Source organism: Hylobates moloch, unplaced genomic scaffold (genome assembly GCF_009828535.3).
Source record: "Hylobates moloch isolate HMO894 unplaced genomic scaffold, HMol_V3 SCAFFOLD_13, whole genome shotgun sequence".
Lineage (NCBI taxonomy): Eukaryota > Metazoa > Chordata > Mammalia > Primates > Hylobatidae > Hylobates > Hylobates moloch.
This window is the reverse complement of record NW_026652288.1, coordinates 81701208-81725918: the sequence shown is the minus strand read 5'-3', so window position 1 is coordinate 81725918 and position 24711 is coordinate 81701208. Positions and strand designations below refer to the sequence as shown.

The following is a 24711-nucleotide window of genomic DNA, read 5'->3' as shown; positions in this document are numbered from 1 at the left end:
AGAGGCATGTTGACTTTCCATGTGCACTATAAACGCTGATGGTCCAGAACACATGCCTTTTATTTCTTCAGTAGCTTTCCAGAGAAATCAGTATTCAGTGGGGGGCTCATGAATAAATGAATTAATGGGGCAACCCAGAAACCAATCAGATGTATCTTAGCGGACAGTTTTTAAAATCTGAGAGTAAAATTTGCAAATATGAATCTGGTTGCAATGCCCTAAAGCATTCAGAGACCAGTTTAGAGTCAGCAGAACAAAATGACCTGTTATGGCCCATTTCGAGGTGATTTTTAGCATCAGGTCAAGAAACATGCCCTGGGAACCATTGAGACATTACAAAGCAATTACCACGGAAATAGTGACCATCTTCAGAGCTTCTCTAGCTTGGCAGTTATAGAAGAACTAGCTCTTATGAGGAAATCGCCTCTTTGGCATTACAAAGGTCACTGAAATACAGTTATGCTTCCACTCTTGCTCTATGTTCTCCTTCCAGAATTTCCTATCAATAATGTACATTCCTACAGTCAGGAAGTTGCATCCACTTCCACTGGTTGGTGTAGAGGTCTCAAGAAGCTGGAAAGTAAACAGTATCTTTACAGTGTCTGAACAGATTTTTTGTGGTAACAGATGCTGTTTGCTGTTATAGTTCATCAAGCTTCCCTCAGATTTTTCATGATGAATACATCACTTTTTAGGATCAACTGAAATAGCAAATGGCCTCTGCTAAGGCTATAAAAAGGATGTGATTGGGCAGGCTGTTTTCTTCTTCATTGTGTTCATAATAAAAGGACCCTCTTTTGCTAGTAAAAGAGAATGACTGGAAATGAAGCTTTTGATGACATGCACATATCTTTAAAATATGGAATGCTTTAAATCATAAAGCTTTAATTTTCCTCTTCACATGAAAAGCCTTAGGGAAGGGGTCAGCCCAGCAATAACATGAAACTATACTAAGAACATGAATCCCTTTAGGGCAAAGATGCTAGCCCATTCTGTGTGGAATTACCAATTGCAAGAGGCTCTGAATGAGCCATTTTTTTCCAGTGGCTTGTCAGATTCACACTGAGCTGGTACTGCTAAGCAGCTAAGCAGCACTGAGGAAGACTAGAGCCACCGTGACCAGGCAGCCAAAGGAACGTTAGTGCTGGATCGCCGGCCTGAACTTTATCAGTGCCCCTCTTCAAGCAGCCCCGATTATAAATTATCAGTGTTGCTGCTTCCTTTGAACCCTGCCCCCGGGGCTCTGTTCATTGGATCGGTTGCTTAGAATTTTAGTTTCTTTAGATCAAGTATTATTTCAACTTTAAGTATTTTTCCTCCTGTCAACCGAAAAGAGAATTACCATTGTATAGTCAAATAAAAAGCTATTTTCATTCCCTCTGAAGTGCTATTTTAATGACATTAAGGCCTAAGATAATTGGTATCTGATGGTCAATGGTTTACAAAATAATGAGCCTTTCTCTTGGAACCACTTGGATATTACACTTTATCCAAAGAATGCTGACTTTGTGAGAGACAGCTAACATTTTTCTACTTAGAGAGGAGGGAGGAAGTGAGTTAAGAGGTCATAGTTACTTCCTATAATGAAAGACAGAGATTGGGGGTCGGGGGTGAAGAAGCCTCTTCTCTGCATGTAGGACAGTCCTACAGAACACCCCTTTTTATGCTATCGTGTATCTCCATGTGACCAGCATTTAAGGTGTAAATCAGATTTGCGGTTCTAGATTGGATTGCATTTTTAAAAGCTTCAAGATTTGTTTTATTTACTGTGAGAGCCATATGTTTAGTTCACCTTTGCTGCACAATATAATCACCATAAGTTTAGTGACCTGAAAGAATAACAGTTTAATATTTCTAATGATGCTGTGGGTTGGCTAAGGAGTTCAGCTGCTCTCGCCTGGGCTCACTCGTGCAGTTGCACTGAGTGGATAGTTCCGCTGTACCGCTTGCTCGACGTGGTCTTCCATTCTGGGCTTCTTTACCCTTTGGTGATCTCAGAAGAGCATTTCAAGAGAGAAAGCTCCAATGCACAAGTACTTTTGAAGCCTCTGCTTGCATCACCTTTGCTGGATAACCCATTAGCCATCAAAAGTCACTTGGCTAAGCCCTGAGTCAGTATGGAAAGGAACTACACAGGGGCATGGACACTGGGAGATGTGATTTGCCAGGGGCCATTACTGTGACACAGACCTCTCCTACTCTCTGTTGGTCCTAATGAAGTCCTTATAGTTGTTTTTGTGCCATTTGTCAGACAACCACCCATCCATAAAGCCACTTTAAAAGGTGTTGCTTTTAAATAACCTGTCCTTTACAGTGCTTCCAAGCTTTCCTGTACTTGGTCAATATTCTGTTTTTCCTCCTAGTCTTTTCTTTGAAGTGATTCCCAAGAGTGACTAGAAAATTAGCAAAGTTAAAATGGATCCAGTAAAAAGTACACAGCTAATAAGGGACAGATTCAGGATGTTTTGTTACTATCAGTTTTTAATTCATTTGCTAAATTCAGCAAATATATACTGAAGCTGCATGTGGCCCTGGGACCCAGTGACTCAAACCAAAATTGCCTGACTCCAGGGCCCAGGGGTCATAATATACCTGCTGCTCTTTGGGACTACGGGTACTAGTAGGGGCAAAATTATATTTCTTGCCTCACTTTCTTATTTTGCTTTGAAGTAAATATGTGAATTACCTAAAAGAGGCAGAACCTCTCTCTTCTTCTGTGGCAAATTTAGGGACCACAATTTTAAGATAACAGTGTCTCAACCCAGAAGGAACCTGGACCCCCAAGTCACCACTTAGAGAACCATCAAGGAGACCAGTTCTACCTGTGTATATTATGATGTGAGTGAGAAATATACCACTGTTGTGCTAAATCAATTTTTCTAAAAAAGAGGCCAGGCGTGGTGGCTCACACCTGTAATCCCAGCACTTTGGGAGGCCAAGACAGGTGGATCACGAGGTCAGGAGATCAAGACCATCCTGGCTAACACAGTGAAATCCCGTCTCTACTAAAAATACAAAAATTAGTTGGGCATGGTGGCGGGCGCCTGTAGTCCCAGCTACTCAGGAGGCTGAGGCAGGAGAATGGTGCGAACCCAGGAAGTGGAGCTTGCAGTGAGCCGAGATCACACCCCTGCACTCCAGCCTGGGCAACAGAGCAAGACTCCATCTCAAAAAAAAAAAAAAAAGAAAAGAAAAACAAGGCAGAGCCTAATGGTTAAGAAGCTCAGTTTTTGCTTCCTGCACTTAGTAGTAATGAACTCCAGTTACTAAGTGCAAGATGTTTTATAGTAACTGCAGAACGTGTGATGTTTTTTGATCATTTGGGACACGTGTCTAAATCAGTAAACTACTTAGTACCCGGAAGAGAAGACTCTTGAATTAAAATGATCAGTATGCAAAGGTATACCTGTAAGTTGGGGACAAAAGTAAAGGTTTTACTATTTTGAATATCTTTCCTTCTCCCCAAAATAACTCCCTATTAAGTCACTCTTCCACTGTCTGTATGCGCCATACCAAATCCAAAAGAGCCCTATGGAGAACACTTTTTTTTTTTTAATACTTTAAGTTTTAGGGTACATGTGCACAACATGCAGGTTTGTTACATATGTATACATGTGCCATGTTGGTGTGCTGCACCCATTAACTCATCATTTACATTAGGTATATCTCCTAATGCTATCCCTCCCCACTCCCCCCGACCCCACAACAGGCCCTGGTGTGTGATGTTCCCCTTACTGTGTCCATGTGTTCTCATTGTTCAATTCCCACCTATGAGTGAGAACATGCGGTGTTTGTTTTTTTTGTCCTTGCGATAGTTTGCTGAGAATGATGGTTTCCAGCTTCATCCATGTCCCTACAAAGGATATGAACTCATCGTTTTTTATGGCTGCATAGTATTCCATGGTGTAGATGTGCCATATTTTCTTAATCCAGTCTATCATTGTTGGACATTTGGGTTGGTTCCTAGTCTTTGCTATTGTGAATAGTGGCGCAATAAACATACATGTGCATGTGTCTTTATAGCAGCATGATTTATAATCCTTTGGGTACATACCCAGTAATGGGATGGCTGGGTCAAATGGTATTTCTAGTTCTAGATCCCTGAGGAATCGCCACACTGACTTCCACAATGGTTGAACTAGTTTACAGTCCCACCAACAGTGTAAAAGTGTTCCTATTTCTTCACATCCTCTCCAGCACCTGTTGTTCCCTGACTTTTTAATGATCGCCATTCTAACTGGTGTGAGATGGTATCTCATTGTGGTTTTGATTTGCATTGCTCTGATGGCCAATGATGATGAGCATTTTTTCATGTGTCTTTTGGCTGCATAAATGTCTTTTGAGAAGTGTCTGTTCATATCCTTCACCCACTTTTTGATGGGGATGTTTTTTTCTTGTAAATTTGTTTGAGTTCATTGTAGATTCTGGATATTAGCCCTTTGTCAGATAAGTAGATGGCAAAAATTTTCTCCCATTCTGTAGGTTGCCTGTTCACTCTGATGGTAGTTTCTTTTGCTGTGCAGGAGCTCTTTAGTTTAATTAGATCCCATTTGTCAATTTTGGCTTTTGTTGCCATTGCTTTTGGTGTTTTAGACATGAAGTCCTTGCCCATGCCTATGTCCTGAATGGTATTGCCTAGGTTTTCTTCTAGGGTTTTTATGGTTTTAGGTCTCACATTTAAGTCTTTAATCCACCTTGAATTAATTTTTGTATAAGGTGTAAGGAAGGGATCCAGTTTCAGCTTTCTACATATGGCTAGCCAGTTTTCCCAGCACCATTTATTAAATAGGGAATCCTTTCCCCATTGCTTGTTTTTGTCAGGTTTGTCAAACATCAGATGGTTGTAGATATGCAGCATTATTTCTGAGGGCTCTGTTCTGTTCCATCGATCTATATCTCTATTTTTGTACCAGTACCATGCTGTTTTGGTTACTGTAGCCTTGTAGTATAGTTTGAAGGCAGGTAGCGTGATGCCCCCGCTTTGTTCTTTTGGCTTAGGATTGACTTGGTGATGCGGGCTCCTTTTTGGTTCCATATGAACTTTAAAGTAGTTTTTTCCAATTCTGTGAAGAAAGTCATTGGTAGCTTGATGGGGATGGCATTGAATCTATAAATTACCTTGGGCATTATGGCCATTTTCATGATATTGATTCTTCCTACCCATGAGCATGGAATGTTCTTCCATTTGTTTGTGTCCTCTTTTATTTCATTGAGCAGTGGTTTGTAGTTCTCCTTGAAGAGGTCCTTCACATCCTTTGTAAGTTGGATTCCTAGGTATTTTGTTCTCTTTGAAGCAATTGTGAATGGGAGTTCACTCATGATTTGGCTCTCTGTTTGTCTGTTACTGCTGTATAAGAATGCTTGTGATTTTTGTACATTGATTTTGTATCCTGAGACTTTGCTGAAGTTGCTTATCAGCTTAAGGAGATTTTGGGCTGAGGCAATGGGGTTTTCTAGATATACAATCATGTCATCTGCAAACAGGGACAATTTGACTTCCTCTTTTCCTAATTTTTTTTTTTTTTTGAGACGGAGTCTCGCTCTGTCACCCAGACTGGAGTGCAGTGGTGCAATCTTGGCTCACTGCAACCTCCACCTCCCAGGTTCAGGTGATTCTCCTGCGTCAGCCTCCCAAGTAGCTGGGACTACTTGGGGCCCACCACCAAGCCCAGATAATTTTTTGTATTTTTAGTAGAAATGGGGTTTCACCGTGTTAGCCAGGATGGTCTCGATCTCCTGATGTGATAATCCGCTGGCCTTTGGCCTCCCAAAGTGCTGGGATTACAGACATGAGCCACCGTACCTGGCCAGAGAACATATTCTTAACTATATACATTATTGAGCAGGTACAGCTATGCAGGCATCAGTTGGTCAAAAAAGTGTTATTAGGCAATGCCTGCCGTTCCCTGCCTTCTGCCTGATTCAGGGCAATTTATTATTTATTTCTGTATTTAATGAGCATCTCTGGAGCACACATACACATATGTCTCATATATATGTATATGTCTCATATATATGTATTTACTAATTTAAACAGTGTAACAACTCTGTGAGGTGTTGACTATAATCACCACCATTTTACAGAACGAGAAATTGAAATTAACATGTGTCCAAGGTGACAAAAGTAGTAAGTGGTAGAGCCAAGATTTGAGCTCTGATAGCCTTGCACCAAAGTCTACACTCTTAAGCACCGTTCTGTGCTAATTTGTTTAGCATGGGTACAGCTTGCTTTGCTGCCTCATTTTCCCAAGGCAAAAGAGCTCTTGATTTGTTGACTGACACAGCACCATTTTGTCCCCACCTTTCTCACCATGTGCTTTAGTGAGTCTGTTAACAGCTCCTCTTGATCTTATTGTTATTTGCCCTTATGTTGAGATATTTGCTACCTTTTCAAAGTTGTTGTCCCATGAGACCCATTTATATTGCAAACACTTCCCTGCTGTAGCTAGAACTAGTGTCATCGCATGCTTTTGATAGTTCCCTTCCTAGATGGCTAAAGTCTGGGAGATAGCACAGTCACGCTGACCCCATGCAACTGTTCCTTGTCCTTCCTTCTCATGCATATGTAGCTGGGAATTGCTCAGACTGCAATATCAGTAGGCAATTCTCACCTGCTTTGTAAACTCCCAAATGCCTCATGCTGTGAAGGTGATCAGTCAAGTTCAAATCAAAATTTGATTTGACCATTTTAAAATACTGTTTTTAAAAATCAGGCACTTTCATACTTAACATTGATGTATGTATTCTTTTTAAAGCAAATTAAAATTTGATCAAACAATTACATTCTGAATGAGAAAAGATTCAAATTAAGTCAGAAATACCCAGTCAAACCCAATGACTAAATGATTAATTTCAAAAAATAATTCTCTGTCCCATCCCAAACCTATTTTCTTATGGCTCATTTCTTCTCATTGGCTGTGTCATCAAAGAACAAAGTAGAGTGAAATTTGGCAGTCGGCCAGTTAATTAAAGACTTGGCCCAAGTATTTGGGCCACAAAATTACTTTATAATACCAATCTTCTGTTTTGACTTTTTATGATTCAAATGAATGGAATAATTGCCACATTTTCACTTTACTGTGAGTTTTATAGACCTAGCAGCATTATCTGCAGAATGGCAAATGTCTGAACTAAAAGTTAGCATTTAAAGAAATCCATTTGGATGTTTTCAGGTTTTTACACATTCGGATCTGAATAGGCTCAGTTAAGATGTGAACAAGGGATATCTGTTATTTCATGGGATTCTTCTGAAATTGATCCTCTTAAGAGCATTCATCTCAGACCCCACAGCCCCAAGGCCAGATCATTTAATACATAATAAAGGAGAGAAAAATGTGAACAGCATGACATTTTCTCGAACTACTCATGTTTTACCAAAAGAAAAGGTAGAAAAGGCATTGTAAAGTTTTCCCTATTTCTATGTGTGGTAACATAGAGACTAAATACTTCTTTCAGTCTCCAGCAGCAAAAATAGCAACCTATTAAGATCAGCACCCACACTGGTTAGCTCTGGTGAGGAGAACTTGTACTAATGAGGCCCTGGTCGGGGATTTAATGCCCATGGGATCCAATTAGCTTCACACAGGATGAGACTCTGAGCCCAGTCAGGATGTAGGCTCATCCCAGCTGCTTCTGCGAATGCCCATGCTCCTTTTTACACAGGACATCCCTGCCCAGGCCTCATCATCTGACTTGGCAGCAGCCTCCTAACTGGTCTGCCTGCCTCTCTCCTGGTCAGTCGTTCATGTGTACCGTGGGAGGTACACATTCTCCTCTAGGCTTTAAAGGCCATTGTTATAGAACTCGCCCTTTTCTTCTGATCACTCCACTCTCCCAGTGTTTCCTAACACAGATTTGGTCCTTGATTTGGCCAGTGTCATCTCTGCACCCACATGCATCAGGAAAAACAAACAATCCAGCCCTATGTCTGCTCCGACTGTTCCCCAGCCTTCCTGCTCCAACACCCAGTCAAGTTCTTGCTCCTTCATAACACTGCCGTCAGCCATACCAGTCTGCACTAATAGTTCCCCAAACTCCAACAATACTTAGTCTCTTTCACACACAACATACAGTTTTGCCATGCTCCCTATTGTCTCCTCTGCCGTGAATCTCATCTCCATGATTATGTTGTAACTTGACTGTATGCCCTGTGGCTTGTGCTTCTCCTCCATCCCTCATCCTGGTCCAGTAAGTTTCACAAAGTTGGTGCTTAACACAAAGGTTTTGGCTAAATAATCAAAGGAGTGCTACATTAGAACAAGTAGTTCTATCCTGCTACCACACCACAACCACCAGAGCATTTAACACCAGCTACCCTCCTCTCGAGAGATTTTTTTATTTTTTTGTAATACAAAGAATTCTACATTACCGTTCCACAAAATGAGAGCAACTCCAAGAAACCTTAACATGCTCATCATTCTTAAATCTGTAATACAGTTGGTGAGCAGTACATTTTTTAGAGCAAATATTTTTGGAATTATTTAATTATGCATAATAATTTTTGACCACTATTGTTTAATAAAAGAGGGCAGTGTGGAAGAATACGCTATCGGGGAATTAAAAGAGATGAGATTGTTTATTTTAAAAAATGAAAAATTTGAAATGTAGATTATTTCAGAGCTGTTACACATTTATCATTTTAGACATTTTCTAAATGAAGGGTATTTCCAGTATGGATCCAAATCTATTTTAGTCCATTTGATATAAACAATTGTCATAAAAATAGTTACTTCACAAAGGCATGCCATTATTGGAAGTTTTTCTTAAGTTTACCAATGATCGCTCATGCAACTGATTTTACTGTTAAGTTGACTTAGCAACCCCTTTACCACAAAAGTTGCAAAGATAATATTGTTAGGGTCTACATCTATATGATCATATTAATGAATCTTGAGAACATATTTATTTTTACATATGTTTTCCACTGCATTTTTCCACAGTCACGGTCTGTTTCTACTCAATCAAATGTTTTTGACGACAGATACATTACCACAAAGCAAGATTCTTGAGTTTTCAGAAAGAAATTACTTGGTTTAATTGCTGCTTATAAAGTTGCCATTGTGACTGGGTTATTGACAGACTAAACTAAAAGTGTCTCAAAGGAAGGGGTCATATCCAAATTTATGGGAGAAACATCTAACATCCAACACAGTACACAGTACCTGATACATACTTGGTACTCTTAAACTGGGCAGAGCAAAGTTAAAGCATAAAATTACATTTTAATATAATATCTCATGGCATTAAAATCATAGCTGTATGGTAACTGTTAATAAATTCTGTTTGGGGAACTGAAGATGTTAGAAACAGAGGAAGCTGACATCAGATGTTTCTCTTCTCAGCATCTGGATGGCAATAGATTTGAGCTCTGAGTTTCAGGTCTCCCTAAATTATCCATGCCCAGCATTGTGTAAATCTAACAGAAAAATTTTCTAAAAAAAGCCTATGAGTTATAAATTTTAAAGGAAGAGCTTTATAGAAGCTTTGAGAATGTTGCTTTTTTTTTTTTTTTTTTTAACAAAATCATAAAATCCTCAGCAGCTGCCTCCCACCACCACTGCTTAGATGTCTCTGGTTTGGGTACAGCTTCCCTGATGGCCAAAATTGGCCTAGGTGGTCCTGCCTCATGCTTCCATATGGCTCTGCGCTCAATGCAGGCAAAGCATGTTGAAATGGGCTGTGTGTATCCAGCTAAGCTCACAGAGGGCACAGGCTATGTCTCATTCATTATCATATCTCAAATGCTTGACCCAGTGCCTGGTATAGAATTAACTGAGTGAATGAATACTGCTTTTTTGGTGGGAGAAAATATATGAAGACAAGTCTCCCTCTGTCTCCCAGGCTAGAGTGCAGTGGCGCAATCTCCGCTCACTGCAAGCTCTGCCTCCTGGATTCACGCCATTCTCCTGCCTCAGCCTCCTGACTAGCTGGGACTACAGGCACCTGCCACCACGCCCAGCTAATTTTTTTGTATTTTTAGTAGAGACGGGGTTTCACTGTGTTAGCCAGGATGGTCTCGATCTCCTGACCTCGTGATCTGCCTGCCTCAGCCTCCCAAAGTGATGGGATTACAGGCGTGAGCCACTGTGCCCGGCCGAATTAGCATTTTATAATAATTATCAAAAAACTGTCTTCCTGTCGGTAATAGCCTAAGTATATAAAGACTTCCTGCAAGAAGATAATAAAAAAAAAAATACAAAGACTCCACAAGCTACATGAACAAAGGATTTAATTAAGCAATTCACAGAAGAGAAATTACAAATGGCAAACAAATATGAATAAAAATTCTTCTACCTCGGTAGTCACTTTTTAAAACTATCTAAATAATGAGATACAATTTAGCATAAAACCTTGGATAGAGTGAAATGGACCATCACATTTACTTCAGTGAAAATCTGCCATACCTTTATACACTCATACACACATATGCACACACACATGCACACACCCCAAACTTAGGCCTTTTCACCCAAGAATTCTAACCTCAGGAAATAGAAATGTGACTGGCTATTTGTGTGCAGGGAGATTATTGTTTCACTGTTATGTGTCACAGCAATGTATTGGAAGCACCTTAGTATTTAACAGCAGAGAAATGGTCAAGGTAACTCATCTATACAACAGACAATGAAGCTATTACACAGCATAAGAATATGCTCACAGTGCAGTTAAGGGAAAAAAGCAAGATGCAAAACTGAATATACACTATGCTTCCATATATGAAAAAGAAAAAAGAAACTGAATATGCAGTATGCTTCTATAGATACAAAAGAAAAAAAACCCAGCAACTCTCATTCTATTCTTTGTTTCTATGAGTTTGATGTTTGTAGATTCCACGCATAAGTGAGATCATGTACAATAGTAAAATATAGTTGAGTATCTCCTGGTGCAGAGATTATGTGTGTTGCTTCCTTATTTTTTTCGCTTTTAATATTTTTCAAGTTTTTTTTTTTACAATGAGCACAGAAAAAAATGTTTATAAGAAAGCTTTCTTTGAAGATTCACCATCCAGAGCTAGTACTTTCAATGTGATGAACAAGAATTCATCCTGTCCACATCCTGGTGAGGAACTCTACAGAGGAAGGCATGACTGTCATCTTCTGTTGACTCCTTCCTCTCAAGGTCTTATAAGTGCTCTTTTTACTTCCTTGCACTGGGGACTGGACTATGCTTGTGTCTACCAATGGCAAGATCTTGTCCCCCCTAGCTTTACTGAAGTACGATTGACAAATAAAAAGTATATCTATTTACAATGTATAACATGATGTTTTGATATATGTATACACTGTGAAATGATTACTAAAATCAAGTTAATATATCCATCACCTCACAGTTATCATTTTTTGTGATGACATTTAAGATCTACTATCTTCACAATTTTCAAGTATACATCATTATCTGTAGTCACCATAGTGTACAGTAGATTTCCAAAAGTTACTCATGCTGTCCAAGTGAAACTGTAACCTCTGACCAACATCTTCCCATTATCTCTCCTTCCTAGATCCCCTGGCAACTATCATTCTACTGTCTGTTTCTATGAGTTCAGTGTTTGTAGATTCCACATATAAGTGAGATCATGTAGTATTTGTCTTTTTGAGAGAGATATATATCAAATTTTCTTCATTCATTCTTCAGTGGACACTTAGGTTGACTCCGTATTGTGGCTACTGTGAATAGTGCTGCACTGAGCATGGGAGTACAGCTACCTCTTCAATGTACTGATTTCATTTCCTTTGGATATATACCCAGAAGTGGAATCTCTGGATCCTATGATAATTCTATTTTTAGTCTTTTGCGAAACCTTCACACTGTTTTCCATACTGGCTGTACTATTTTACATCCTCACCAACAGGGTACAAGGGTTCCCTCTTCTCTGCATCCTCACCAACACTCATTATCTTTTGTCTTTTGAAAACAGCCATTCTAATAGGTGTGAGGTGATATCCCATTGTGGTTTGGTGGGATTTTTAATTTTTTTTTATGTTTTTATTTTTTGAGACATGGTCTCACTCTGTTGCCCAGGCTGCAGTGCGGTGGTGTGATCATGGCTCACTGAAGCCTTGACCTCCTGGGGTGGGTCAAGTAACCTCCCACCTCAGCCCCTCATGTAAGTGGGAGGACAGGCACATGCCACTATGCCCAGCTAATTTTTTGTAGGGATGGGATCTCACTATGTTGCCCAGGCTGGGCTTGGACTCCTGGCCTCAAGTGATCCTCCCACCTCAGCCTCCCAAAGTGCTGGGGTTATAGGTGAGAGCCACTGTGCCTGGCTCACTGTGGTTTTAATTCGCATTTCCCTGATGATTAGTGATGGTGAGCATTTTTTTCATATTCCTATTGGCTATTTGCATGTCTCCTTTTAAGAAATGTCTATTCAGGTCCTTTCCCCATTTTTAATTGGGTTATTTGTTTTCTTGCTATTGAGCTGTTTGAGTTCCTTATATATTTTGGGTATTAAACCTTATCAGACATGTGATCTGCAAAACTGGCAAGGTCTGGAGAGTGTAACCAGTGTGCTGTCACTCACACAGCAACCCTGATCTCCGGAGAACTGAGCCCATCTTGGAGAGCCCCTTGCAGAGGACCAGCAGTGGCAGTTCCTCCAGCTCCAGCACCCCTAGCTCCCAGCCCAGCTCGCAAGGAGGCTCCCAGCCTGGATCACAAGCAGGATCCAGTGAACGCACCAGAGTTCGAGGTAAAACTTTCTCTTACCTTTACCTGGCAATACTGCCTGGGAGGAAAGCTGTGGACAGGGAAAAAGGTTAGTTACTTCCTGACTCTAGTCCAGGCATGGCCACCACTGTGTGATCCTGAAGAGCCTGTCAACTGCTCTCAACCCCAGTCTCCTCGGGAGTGGGCCACTGTCCCTAATTGTGTGTGTGCCATCAGTATGGACAAAATCCTTTCTAATCTCAGATACCAGTGTTTTCCAGGGAGATCACCAAATATCAGTCTTATTTGAAAATACAGTCACTTACCAGTCACCTGAATTTCTGTTTCTGTTTGATTGCCGGTTTTCAGAGTTTCACGTACCCGCAAATGTCCTGTACGCATTGTACCAATTGTCCTGTTTAGTATTTTGAACATAGTTCATATACACAGTTCAGAATACCATGTATTTCTCAAAATGAAATTCAATAAAGACTAATGTAGAATACATTTGAAGGAAGGAATAAAATCTTTGACTTAAAAAGCAAATTTAGGCCAGGTATGGTGGCTCATGCCTGTAATCCCTGCCCTTAGGGAGGCCGAGGCAGGCAGATCACCTAAGGTCGGGAGTTCCAAGACCAGCATGACTAACATGGAGAAACCCAATCTCTACTAAAAATACGAAAAATTAGCCGGGCATGGTGGTGCATGCCTGTAATCCCAGCTAGTCGGGAGGCTGAGGCAGGAGAATCGCTTGAACCCAGGAGGCGGAGGTTGCGGTGAGCCAAGATCATGCCATTGCACTCCAGCCTTGGCAACAAGAATGAAACTCCGTCAGAAAAAAAAAAAAAAAAATTTTTTTTTACTCCTCTGGTTATTCCTATTAGGTAAAAATTAGCCTCTCTAAATATTTAATTCAAATTATTCATCACTGTTTAGTTTCCAGTAATGGGGAAGCCTATGAAAAACATTATTATTGTCCAGGTGATGATACATAACAATACAGTTTCTAGCTAGTTAAAATTCACTCTTTCTGAATCAACTTCTTCAGAAGATAATTTTGCTTCTAAGTGATGAAGACCAGTACTTTAACTGCAATTTGACAAATATTAACATACTTATAAGTTTCTCTGTCTAATGAAAGCCTGATGAGAACCTTCAGTTCTTTTTTCTTTCTTAGACTCTTTATTACATACCACCTTCTAATACCCTTAGTTTATCTAATACCCTTTCAGGGTTTTAAATAAATCACTCTATTTCCATTTTAAAAAGCTTGATCTCTAACATGTGATTGATGTTCACGTCTCTGATTGGGATATGGACTAGCCAACAGCTGCCTCTATATGCATTCTTCTGATCAGTGGCACATTTCAGAGATATCTACTGTATGTCTTTGTTGCCTTGATCGAAATATAAATTTCCTTAATTTAGAAAACTACCAGATGTAGTGGCTTATGCCTGTAGTCCTAGGTACCCAGAAGGCCGAGGTAGAAGAATTGCTTAAGCTCAGGAGTTCAAGGCTGCAGTGAGCTATGATGGCCCCACTGCACTCCAACCTAGGTGACAGAGCCCCGTCTCTAAAAAACATAAAGGAAAGAAAGAAAACAGCCATTCTGTTACCTTTTTCTATTTATAGGCAACTTCATATTCTTAGAGCAAATATTTAAATAAACCAAACTTAAATGCATACCATTTTAATTCTCTGATCTGGTTCAGGCTTACTTTTTATTTCCTTCAGCCCCTTGTTCTTCTGGATTAAAAGCGCTCTTGTATCCCTGATGTGTCCCTGTCCAAGAAAGACTACCATTTAAAAACTAAAAACCACCTCTCCTACCCTAAATTGCATCTTCTCTATCTGTAAGCTCATAGATCACAGAGATGCTATTCACTCTGCAGCCATCAGGGTCCCCTTGACCTTGCTCTGTACCTCCAGTCTAGGGCCCTTCTCCTATAACAACCCCCTTCCTGCCCTCACCTCATTCTTTTATTTTTAAAGGGCTGAGACCACTCCTATCCCCAATTAAAAACCATTCCACCAAATAAAATAAGTTTCTTTTTTTTCTCCTCACAAAATTTCAACAAAATAACCTATCTTGATTGGACAAATGATAAAAGAAGAAAACAAGCATAGAACCTTAGAGGCTCATTTAGCACAGTGACTGAGAATAGGACTTTCAGAAATCAGAACTCCAGCTCTGTCTATAATTTCAGTGTGACCTCAGGACAGTTGTGTCATCTTTGTAAATCTGTGTTCTGTAAAATAGGAAAATAGTGCCACATCATTGGGTTGGAGTGACGATTAAATGAGATAATTGACATGGAAAGCATTTAGCACTATGCCTGACACATAAGAAGTGCTCTAGTGGTGATGGTACTTGCTACAGTTTTTTTTGTTGTTGTTGTTACTAGTGATTTCCAGGTCACAAGCCTAAATGTGTTTGCCTAAACATTATATTTTTCATGGATGTGCTTGAGGATTTGCCCAAGTGAATGACGTGTCCACTGAGTAATCTCAATGTGATGACACATCACAGATGATTCATGCAGAACTTGAGCCAGCACTTTTTGATGGGCATCTCTTTCTTGGTCCTCTGTTTTTTCTTCTAGCCAACAGTAAGTCAGAAGGATCACCTGTGCTCCCCCATGAGCCTGCCAAGGTGAAACCAGAAGAACCCAGGGACATTACCCGGCCCAGTCGACCAGCTGTGAGTGCTTTTCTCTCCAAGAGTTTTGAACTCTTAATTTACCAGAGAACCCACAGGATTAAGTAGTTGGGGATACACTCATGATACAAACAAAAATTGTTGAGATTGGTAAGAACGGATGCTAGAAACATCCAGAAGAAAGTCATACCTGATTAGGAAAGAACCGAAGAGATCTTGGATTGCCTCCTCTGCCTTAGGCTATTTGCTGATCATTAGCAGTCCTTTAACTGTAAAACAGGAAGAGAAACAACTCCTATCATTCCGTAATTTCTACTCAGCAACTTTGGCAAAAAGATGTTGAAAGAAGCAGTTAAAGAGACTTGGGTACTTTCTATGAGTTTCTCTAATCTCTTCTACTCTTTCCCCATATGATTTTCCACATGAATTAATATTACGGTTTTTCTGCTATTTTTCATGCCTCCAGGACTATATTTTCTGGACCACACTTATTAAGCAGGGTCCAACAGGTGTCCTAACAACTTAATATCCAGCTTCACTGCTGTAACATGATAGACCCCCAAGTAGCCTTAAAGAGGAGTATGGAGGCTGAAATTTGAAAGTTGAAAGTTAATTGGGGATGAATTGTTATCCACTTTTTCTATTTAAATCTTCTGAGAATCTTTTCTGTGAAATGAATGTGAAGTTTTTTGGTTTACTCTTTTTTAACATCTTAAAGTAACGACGTATACTGAGAGTAATAATGAAGGGATTTGCATCATTCTGGATTGACACTCTCTTCGCCCTTTTGTATTTATCAGTTGTGTACTAACAATTCCAATTTTGTGTCTAATCTACTGCCTTTCTGCTGGCTTTTCCTCCTTCTGTGGATTCTTCTGGATTGGGTTCCTCTCATTTCAGAGCTATAAAAAAGCTATAGATGAGGTTAGTATTACCTTTTCTTGGTCATGCTTTCACAAAATGTAAATATTAAACTTATTTCCTAATGTTGACATTCAGAAAGGTGGCCAATGGGAGCAATCTGCTGGGAGGAGATTTGCAGCAATCTGCTGGGAGGAGTGCCCCTTCAGGTGGAAGCCAACTTTAAGACCCTCAAACCTACCCATGTAGCTTCAGAGACCTTCCTTCTAAGCTAAAATGTCACTTTTCCAATGTTCCAGTCTGGCTAATGAGAAGTATTCATGCTTTATTAACGGCAGTTTCTCCTTCCAGTATCTTCCAATAGAAAACCTGTACTTGCCAGCCTTGCTAGGGAATGGGTCTCAGCAGTTTTACTAACAAGAAAAGAGATATCATTCTAGGGCACTCCAAATTTAGAGTGTGTGATTTGTGAACAAGGAGTTAGTAGGTATTGTTAGATTAATTTTGTGGGACATTAACAACAGCATCAGCAGCAACATCAGCTTTAGTTAATGAATCCTGGAAAGTTAAGTGACTTTATTTCCTTATCTGTGGAGACGTTTTCCATTAGAAAAATATATGGCTTTGTCAATCGTAGGTAGCTTTCTAAGAAGGATGACTGCCTTACTGCTATTTGTCAGACCTGCATGAATACAGCAGAGTAGAATTTGTTTTTTTTTTTTTTAAGATCCAGGCCTTGCAAAGAGTCCTAAATGCATGGAATCTAAAGACTACCATCATGGCTTTAAAGCTGTAGCTCTGCTGAGCACTACTTTTGTGAAATTATATGGAAAAAGCACTGGCTTTGAGGTCAGCAAGCTGCATTCAAATCTTGGCTCCCCCAATAAATAACTGGCTGAGACTAGTCTCATAACCTCTCTGGGCCACAGTTTCCTCATCCGTAAAATGAGAATAAAAACACCTCCCCATCCCACTTACAAGATTGTTTAGGATCATTTAAGGTAATGTGTGTGAAAGCATTTTATGTGTAACATGCTGCAGAAAGCCAAGGGTTTGATTAAGGTTTGGGCCAGAGGCATGGAGCTACTTTGGCAGGTAGGAGAAGCATGTTTCCATGCATCTGGTCTTCACCGAAGAGCCTCACTTTTTCAGACTCATGGCTACCTCACCACCCAGAGTGACTGAGACAGTTATGATCATAGTTGAAGGATTGCTGCTTATAAAAGAATGAGACTCTGCATGTTTGCAGTGTGTGGATGGCATTTATAGAAAGGGAAGAGGGGAGTGTGTTTTTAATTGCTCTGTGTCATGGCCTTGCTTGCCCCTCTCTCTCATAATAGTGAGAAGGACAGGGATTATCACAACTTTTGTCAGTTTTCTCCCAGAACAGGTAAAGAAAGGCAGTGAAGTTCTGGTGCTACAGTTGCCAATAAAATGGCTGTGCATGTGCACAACTCAAGAGGAATTATATGAGTTCAGAAATTGGCTCCGAGGGGCTGTCATTAAGGAAAAGGCTCTCACAGATTTCATCTGATTAACCCAGAATATTTTAGGGTTTGAAAAATTGCTGTACTTTTTTTTGGTGTACTGCACCACACTGGACAGAGATGAGAGGGGGCAATGGGCAATGGAGGTATAAGTAATTACAAATAATTGAGGGGGTGTGAGCTGCATACTAAAATCTCTGGAGCCATGTATGGTTGGAAAAGCTCTCCAGGTGACTATCCTGATCTCTTGAGTATCGCTGATCCGAACCACTAAAATAAAGTGGTTCTACCTAACCCAGTGGCTCTCAACCAGGGCTGATTCCTCCACTCCTCTTCCCTTAGGAGACATTTGGCAAAATCAGGAGACAGTTTTGGTTGTCACCACTTCAGAGTGGGAGGCAGTGGTACTGGCATCTTGTGGATAGAGCAGAGGGGTGCTGCTGCCAAACATCCTATGGTGCACAGAGAATTCCCTACAATAAAGAATTATGTGGCCCAAAATGTCAACAGTGCCGTAATTGAGAAACTTTGAACTATACCTTTCTCCCTTCTCCATTCGTAGGTTTTGGTAGGGCTTCCCTCTCAATGACTGTTTTTGAAATTTAGATAACTTTGATTGAAATGAAAAACCTGAAAATCACTTTTGAAATATTGTTGCTTGTTATTGCTAATGATTTAACTGTTTATAAAAATTGTTTTGGGGGAGTGTACATTAATTTGACATTGCTTTCTAATGGAATATGAGATTTTTGCAGCATAGTCTATTTAGTCTTTGAAAATAAATGGGTCTTTTTTGTTGGCACAATTAAATATGTAACACGAAGATTATATACATAAGAAAACACTGTTTTCACCACTTTTTTTATTAGTATGTGGGAATCGAAAATTTCAGAGCACATCAATTTAGATTGGATGGAAGTTGAACAATAACTAGGGGTTCAACCCCCTTTTCCCTCAGATGAGGATACTGAAACTAAGTGGCTTGCCCAATGTCATATCTTTAGAGTTCCTAAAAAGAAAATAGTTTAATACAAGAGAAAAAAAACAGCTAAAAATTTTTAAACAAAATAATAGTTCAAAAGTTGAACTAATATTTGAATAAACTATATGGTTTCTAAAAAGGGACCTAAAAGAGCGCCTTTTTAGTCAAGATGTGCATAATAGTAAAATTAAACAACCTTTGTTGAATGAAAAATTATATCTAGTTGATTCTAAAAACTGTTAAAGAAGCCTTGTAGCTATCTTCACATTTACTCCGTAGTAAAAAATCTTACCATTTTGCCATATTTCTTTTTTAGCTATATATTCTCAAATATTTTCATGCTAAATAGCACTTTTGTTTTTTTAAATACTTTTTAGCTCCAGGCTTGAGACAGCCAAGTAATAAATTACCATGAAGGCTCATTATACGGAGAAAATTTGTATTGTCAGAGAATAAAATATATGAAAATAGAATTGAACCCAATGGTGTTAATATTAGATTGTGTTTATTTCCTATAACTTTGCTATTATAAATTTTTCAATACTGGATGGATAAGAAACAAAACTTCAGCTAAACACATAGGTTCTTAGCAATGGAAGATTAATTTTCTTCGACTACAGGTATTACTTTTGAATTACTCATTATTTTTACCTTTTCATAGGGATTCTCATATATGTCTCGCCTCCAAACTGTTAACAATTAAAGGAAATTTTCAATTATTTCTAATGTTTCAGGGCAGAGAGCTTTTTAATAACACAGAAGCAAAAAATTCTAATTAAAAGCAAAATTATTAAGCAGTTCAGAACTTTAAAGTGTTTCTAATACAATGTTTAGAAAAATGTAGATCATTTTAACAAGTGAAAGTTTTTTTAAATCAGTAGCCTGTGGACTAAATATTTCTAAAATAATTTTGATTTTTTAGGGTTTCTTTTGTCTCGTTTTGAAACGTCAGAGATAAGGAAAATAAACCTCTGGGGAAAATGTATCATTAATTAAAATAAACCATAGCCAATAGTATTTTACTCAGAATTATTAACAATAGAAATAAACTCTTTTAAACCATATTCTCTCTTTAAATTATATAAAATGTAATTCTTAATAACAAGTAACATTTTAAATGCTAGCTACATTCTTTGATGAGACTTAACACAGTCCTAATATATAGATGTCAGAATATAAAATAAATTTATCTAATTTTTCATTATTTCACTGGTTTGGAGGATGATAATATCCTTTTCTTTCATAGCCTTAACAAATATCTAGACTTTATTTTCCCAAAGTACTCAAGAATAGCATACCCTTCACTTTCTTCTTCATTTGGTAAAGATAAGCATTGACAATTGTCAGGAGGGAATAAGAAGTAAAAGTTGAAATTCAGATATTAGCTTTTCCTATTTTGGCTAACTGCCAAGGAAACCAGAAATTTGCACAACATTATACCTATGTTATGGTTTTCCACTTCTTTATAACATTATACCTATGTTTGTTATGGTTTTCCTCTTGTTTTTATAATATACATTACATTTAAACAGAGTTGGCCTTCTAAATACAATTCTATTTTCACTTTCACAGATGGGGCAAATACATTCACCGAGATTGAGGCATATGCAAATGTGCATGTGTGCAAAAGCCCTAGCCAAGTGCGTTTTTGTATGTAATGCAAAGGTTGAAGTTTTAGCAGCTTCCATTTTTTAAGAGTTTCAAATCAGGTGTCATTAAGACAAATTTAAAAGTCATTTTGCTTTTCCTTTGATTTCTATGAAATTAGAAAGAAATGACCCTTCAGTTAACACTATGAATTGCCTAAATTTCTAGACCACGTAAAACACCTAAAGTGTTTCCTTTCCTAGTGTGAACCAAAATAGTAATGCCTGACATACAGGTGGCAGTAGAGAAACAATGTTTTGTTGTATTCTCAAAATAAAATTATAATTTAACTATACACTTTTATCACAGCTTTTCTTTTAACCGATTAGGATAGATTATCCAATGTCATCACCCAGATTGCTCTAATCCTACATCAGGTGAATTGGATGCGTACATTTTTGGATTGAAATAAAGAGAGAATATGGCCATAGAAAACTGTGGGATTTAGTATTTTTCAATGAGTTTCTTTCTCCCTAATCCCCTGTCTCTCACTGAATGCTCTGATTCCCACATGGGTCACTAATATAGGGAGAAATGGTAAGACTGATGTCAAATTGCTTTTTCCTCATTTGCATGCTGTGTGCCATGGGCAGTTTAACCCATGCAAATTAGAGCGGCCATGCTTTTGCAGAACTGCTTCCCTCTGCATTGCTCTGAAAGCATGTAAAATAAAAGGTAGACGGATATTCAGCACACTGCCTGCAGTATGCCTGGTGATTAAATACCACATCATCACATCCATAAGGCTAAAGGTTTCATCATACTCATGGAAAACTCAAAATTATCTCTTCCTTTTGGTATTTGCACATTCATTTTAGTGTTCTTCACCAGGATTTCTGCCAGATGACTGGAATTTAAAACAAAAGAAAATGAAACACCTATCATTTTGGAAGAGAAATCTTTTTGTTGTTGTTGTTCCTCTTGATTAATTCAGTTCTGTGGCTGTAAATTTCAGTGGCGCTAGACTTTAGGATGGGCCATGATTTGATGTGGTACCTCTATTCTCCAGGGAATGATGACACACCAAATGAGTCATTGTAGTAGCTGGAACCTTGGGAATTGCTCTGTTCTATGACTGTTGCTAAATTTTGGTACAGTAGCAATCATAAGAGGGGAAAAGCCATCACTGTGGCTTGGGCAGGAGTCCCAGAATACTGGGGTACAATTTCTAATCCCATGTATTTTCCCATTAACTCTGGGGGTGACCAGCTTCACCTTTCCAAAATAAAATGAGAACCCAATGTCTGTATATATGTGTATACACACAACGTACATACATATATGTACACATATATATTCAGAACTGAACAGTCTCAGTCTAGCTATTGGTTTTGAACAAAGTTTAAATTGATTTCATCTTTCTTTTCTAGCTTCTACACGCTACAAACATCATTTTCTTAGTTCCATGCAGTAACTATGTTTGTCACAGTTCTATATAGAGCTTTTTTTTTTCTTGTTGCTTAAGCTGGAGCACTGACTTGCTGAGAGATGTAGCTTTGGTCGTATCTACCATTCATATGCTGAACAAATTTTTCTTTCATAGGATCTGACGGCATTAGCCAAAGAACTAAGAGAACTCCGGATTGAAGAAACAAACCGCCCAATGAAGAAGGTGACTGATTACTCCTCCTCCAGTGAAGAGTCAGAAAGTAGCGAGGAAGAGGAGGAAGATGGAGAGAGCGAGACCCATGATGGGACAGTGGCTGTCAGCGACATACCCAGACTGATGTAAGAGAACTACTTTTAAAATGTAGACCAGGAGGGGACTAGGTTTCCAAAATAAAAGGACAAAAAAATATGAGTTAAATGTAAGATTGTATATGGGTCTGTGGCAAGATAAATTGACTTTCGGGACTTGGGTTTTTGTTGGAACATAGTTCTATAATTATCTCTATCTTTGGACACAATTAGTTAGAATATGTAGCATTTTTGGACTGCATACACTTTACCGATCCATTGCCAATGGATTGACTGTCCTTTTGGTGACTCTTTCTTGGTTCTTTTCATCTCAAGGGCAAACAGTATCGACAACCAGACCGTTGATACGTGCCTTCCCCTCTAAAACTGGAAGACTGAAATCATGGGCAATGACATTTAGGGATTAAAATTAACAACCTAAAACATGTCTTTCAAAAACATGTCTTTCATTACCACCACTGCCACCAACAAGCAAGGAGAAATGCACAAGCCAGCGTGCATTACCATCCCAGCAAAAGAATCAGTACTCAGATAATCATGCAGAGAAAGTTCCAAAATATACCCTGTTATGATTTTCTACTTTATTCCCTTCATGGCTTCTTTTTCTGGATCCAGTTTTCTGTGGTCTGTGTCTTTGCCACATACTTTCTGTCAGTCTCTTTGCAGTTCTCTTTTTATGTATTTACATGTATATTTATACCTACCTATATTTTCTTTAGTAATTGTAGCCTTTACTTTTTCTTTTTTTTTTTTTTAAGGTGAAGAGGAAGCTCATTTTTTTTTTTCTTATTGGAGTGGATCCCATGAAAGAACCTGCCCTTATCCCCTGTTGCTTCCCCAATTCCTCCACCTAGTAAGCACAAGGTGTTTGTGCCCTGGTCTGCTAAAACTTCGATAGATTGAGATGCTAATTTTTCCATCTTCACACTTCAATCAACTCTATTTCTTTGGCTCAGCTACTAGCATTGATTATCAGTTCACACTCACTCTATATAAAAAAGAAGCCATTTCAGGCCACAAATTATTGTCCAATTCAGCAGGGATTGGAGAGGCAGGGCTGGCCAGTCTAAAGGGAATGTCATCCACCGATTAACATCATTACATACAAGCAATTGTAAGCGGCAAATCTAATTAACGTAGCTGAAAAATCCATACTGGTTATTTTGCTGTTGATGACCCAGTTGCTGACAGCTGTAAATATACTAAAATATGACATTTTGAAACAAATTGCATTAAATTGCCTTTTTAAAAGTAAATAAAATTGCCTTTTTAAAAGTAAATAAAATTGTTCTAGAGGCAAAATCACTAATCCAGAACATTTCTGCAAAACATGCTGGCCCTTTTAGTTTTTGTCTTGACTCAGAATTGCTTAATTCTTCTGACAGATGTTTTGAAGTCCTTTTAAGCACTGAGCATGCAAGTATCAGGATGAGAGAAGATTATGAAATTAAAAGGTTGCTAAAACTCTCACTATGTGTTAGCCTTGCTGAAGGCTTTGAGAGATCTGATAAGTTCGTACTTGGATTTTGTCTTCCAAAAGTTTATATGCTAGTTGGAGAATGACAAAATTACACATGGAAAACTGCAGGCTAATATAAATATTTGGAGGAACAACCAAAGATGTTAATTAGCATTTGGGTTTTAGGTCCCCTATCATATTTTGCAAGGCTATTAATGGTGTTCACCCTCCTACCTTTAAAGGCAAATCTAAGACTTACTCCCCGCTGCAGAAACACCCACCTTTCTAAAATTTCCTGAATAGACCATGCTTCACTTCTGTCTGGCATTTCCTGTTCTTTTAGCAATCACCTACTCACAGCCCCGCCTGCACAGGTAGAGCCTATCCCCTCTTCTGTGCTACCACTGTATGTTGTGTGTATTCCTGAGTCTTCATGTAGTGCCTTGAATCAGGATTGTTTATTAGGTCTTTGTCTCCTTTTCTGGACTATGATATCTTTCAGGGTAAAGGTTATGCCTTACTCATCTCTCTTGCTCTTAACACGTTCCATGGTGTCTGAAATACAGTGGGCCTTCAGTGACTATAATTTACATTTAATTGCACTGATTTGAAATTGCAAGTTCTGACTTTGAAGAATAGTTTATAGCCAATTCTATGCAAATAACTGTCAGCAAGATTTAAAAAAAAAAAAAAAAACCTAACGTAATGTTAGAATCCCAAGCAGGGGGAAGAGTTGAAGTAAAGACACAGAAAGGTGGCTTTGGTGGGAATGTATGGTGTATGGGGTGGAGGGGAGTCTGGACTAGTGAAATCAGACCAAGAAGTGTGCTCTTTATATGCAGCCATTGGAAACCACTGAATGTATCTTGAGTTCAGTGTTATATTTGAGGGAGATTATTTCAGCAAGACGATTTGAAAAGGGAACAGACTGGAGACTGGTAAAGCAATTCAGAGGCTCTATTACTATCAATCATCTGCATAAGAAATAATGAACTGAGGCTATCATGGAATGCTGACGGTGGAGGCAAGACTTGAAATGGTTCTTAAGGGATTGGTAAATTTTAGATAGACGGAAATGATCGTTAAAGAACATTTAAAATATGTGATTATATATGTGAGAAAATAAGGGTATGAAGGGTACAAATGTATGTGTGTATGTTTACTTCAAATTGTAAATATATGTATTTTTATATTGCATATAAAATATATATAGTCTGTTCTACAGTGTGATGGTTGCATGCCTGAGAAATTTCATACTATTAAAAGTTC

General features: G+C 38.8%; 1 protein-coding gene and 1 long non-coding RNA gene across 5 annotated transcripts in view; one reads left to right on the top strand and one right to left on the bottom strand.

Annotated features, from left to right (window-relative positions):
- The window catches only part of TNIK (TRAF2 and NCK interacting kinase), a 128528-nt gene that overhangs the window by 66695 nt on the left and 37122 nt on the right, over positions 1–24711 (top strand). For 2 of the 4 annotated variants that reach the window (XM_058426962.1, XM_032174001.2), the window contains 4 exons: positions 12528–12691; positions 15253–15350; positions 16209–16232; positions 21829–22013. In XM_058426962.1, the coding sequence (XP_058282945.1) occupies positions 12528–12691; positions 15253–15350; positions 16209–16232; positions 21829–22013 (471 nt within the window). The remainder of the gene's footprint in view (positions 1–12527; positions 12692–15252; positions 15351–16208; positions 16233–21828; positions 22014–24711) is intronic. The other 2 variants (XM_058426963.1, XM_032174002.2) reach the window with 1 other exon arrangement.
- LOC131381054 (uncharacterized) lies at positions 14278–19333 on the bottom strand. The gene is made up of 3 exons (XR_009209477.1): positions 19290–19333; positions 15499–15577; positions 14278–14431 (listed from the first exon to the last, which is right to left on the bottom strand). It is a non-coding gene; the product is annotated as an uncharacterized LOC131381054 (long non-coding RNA).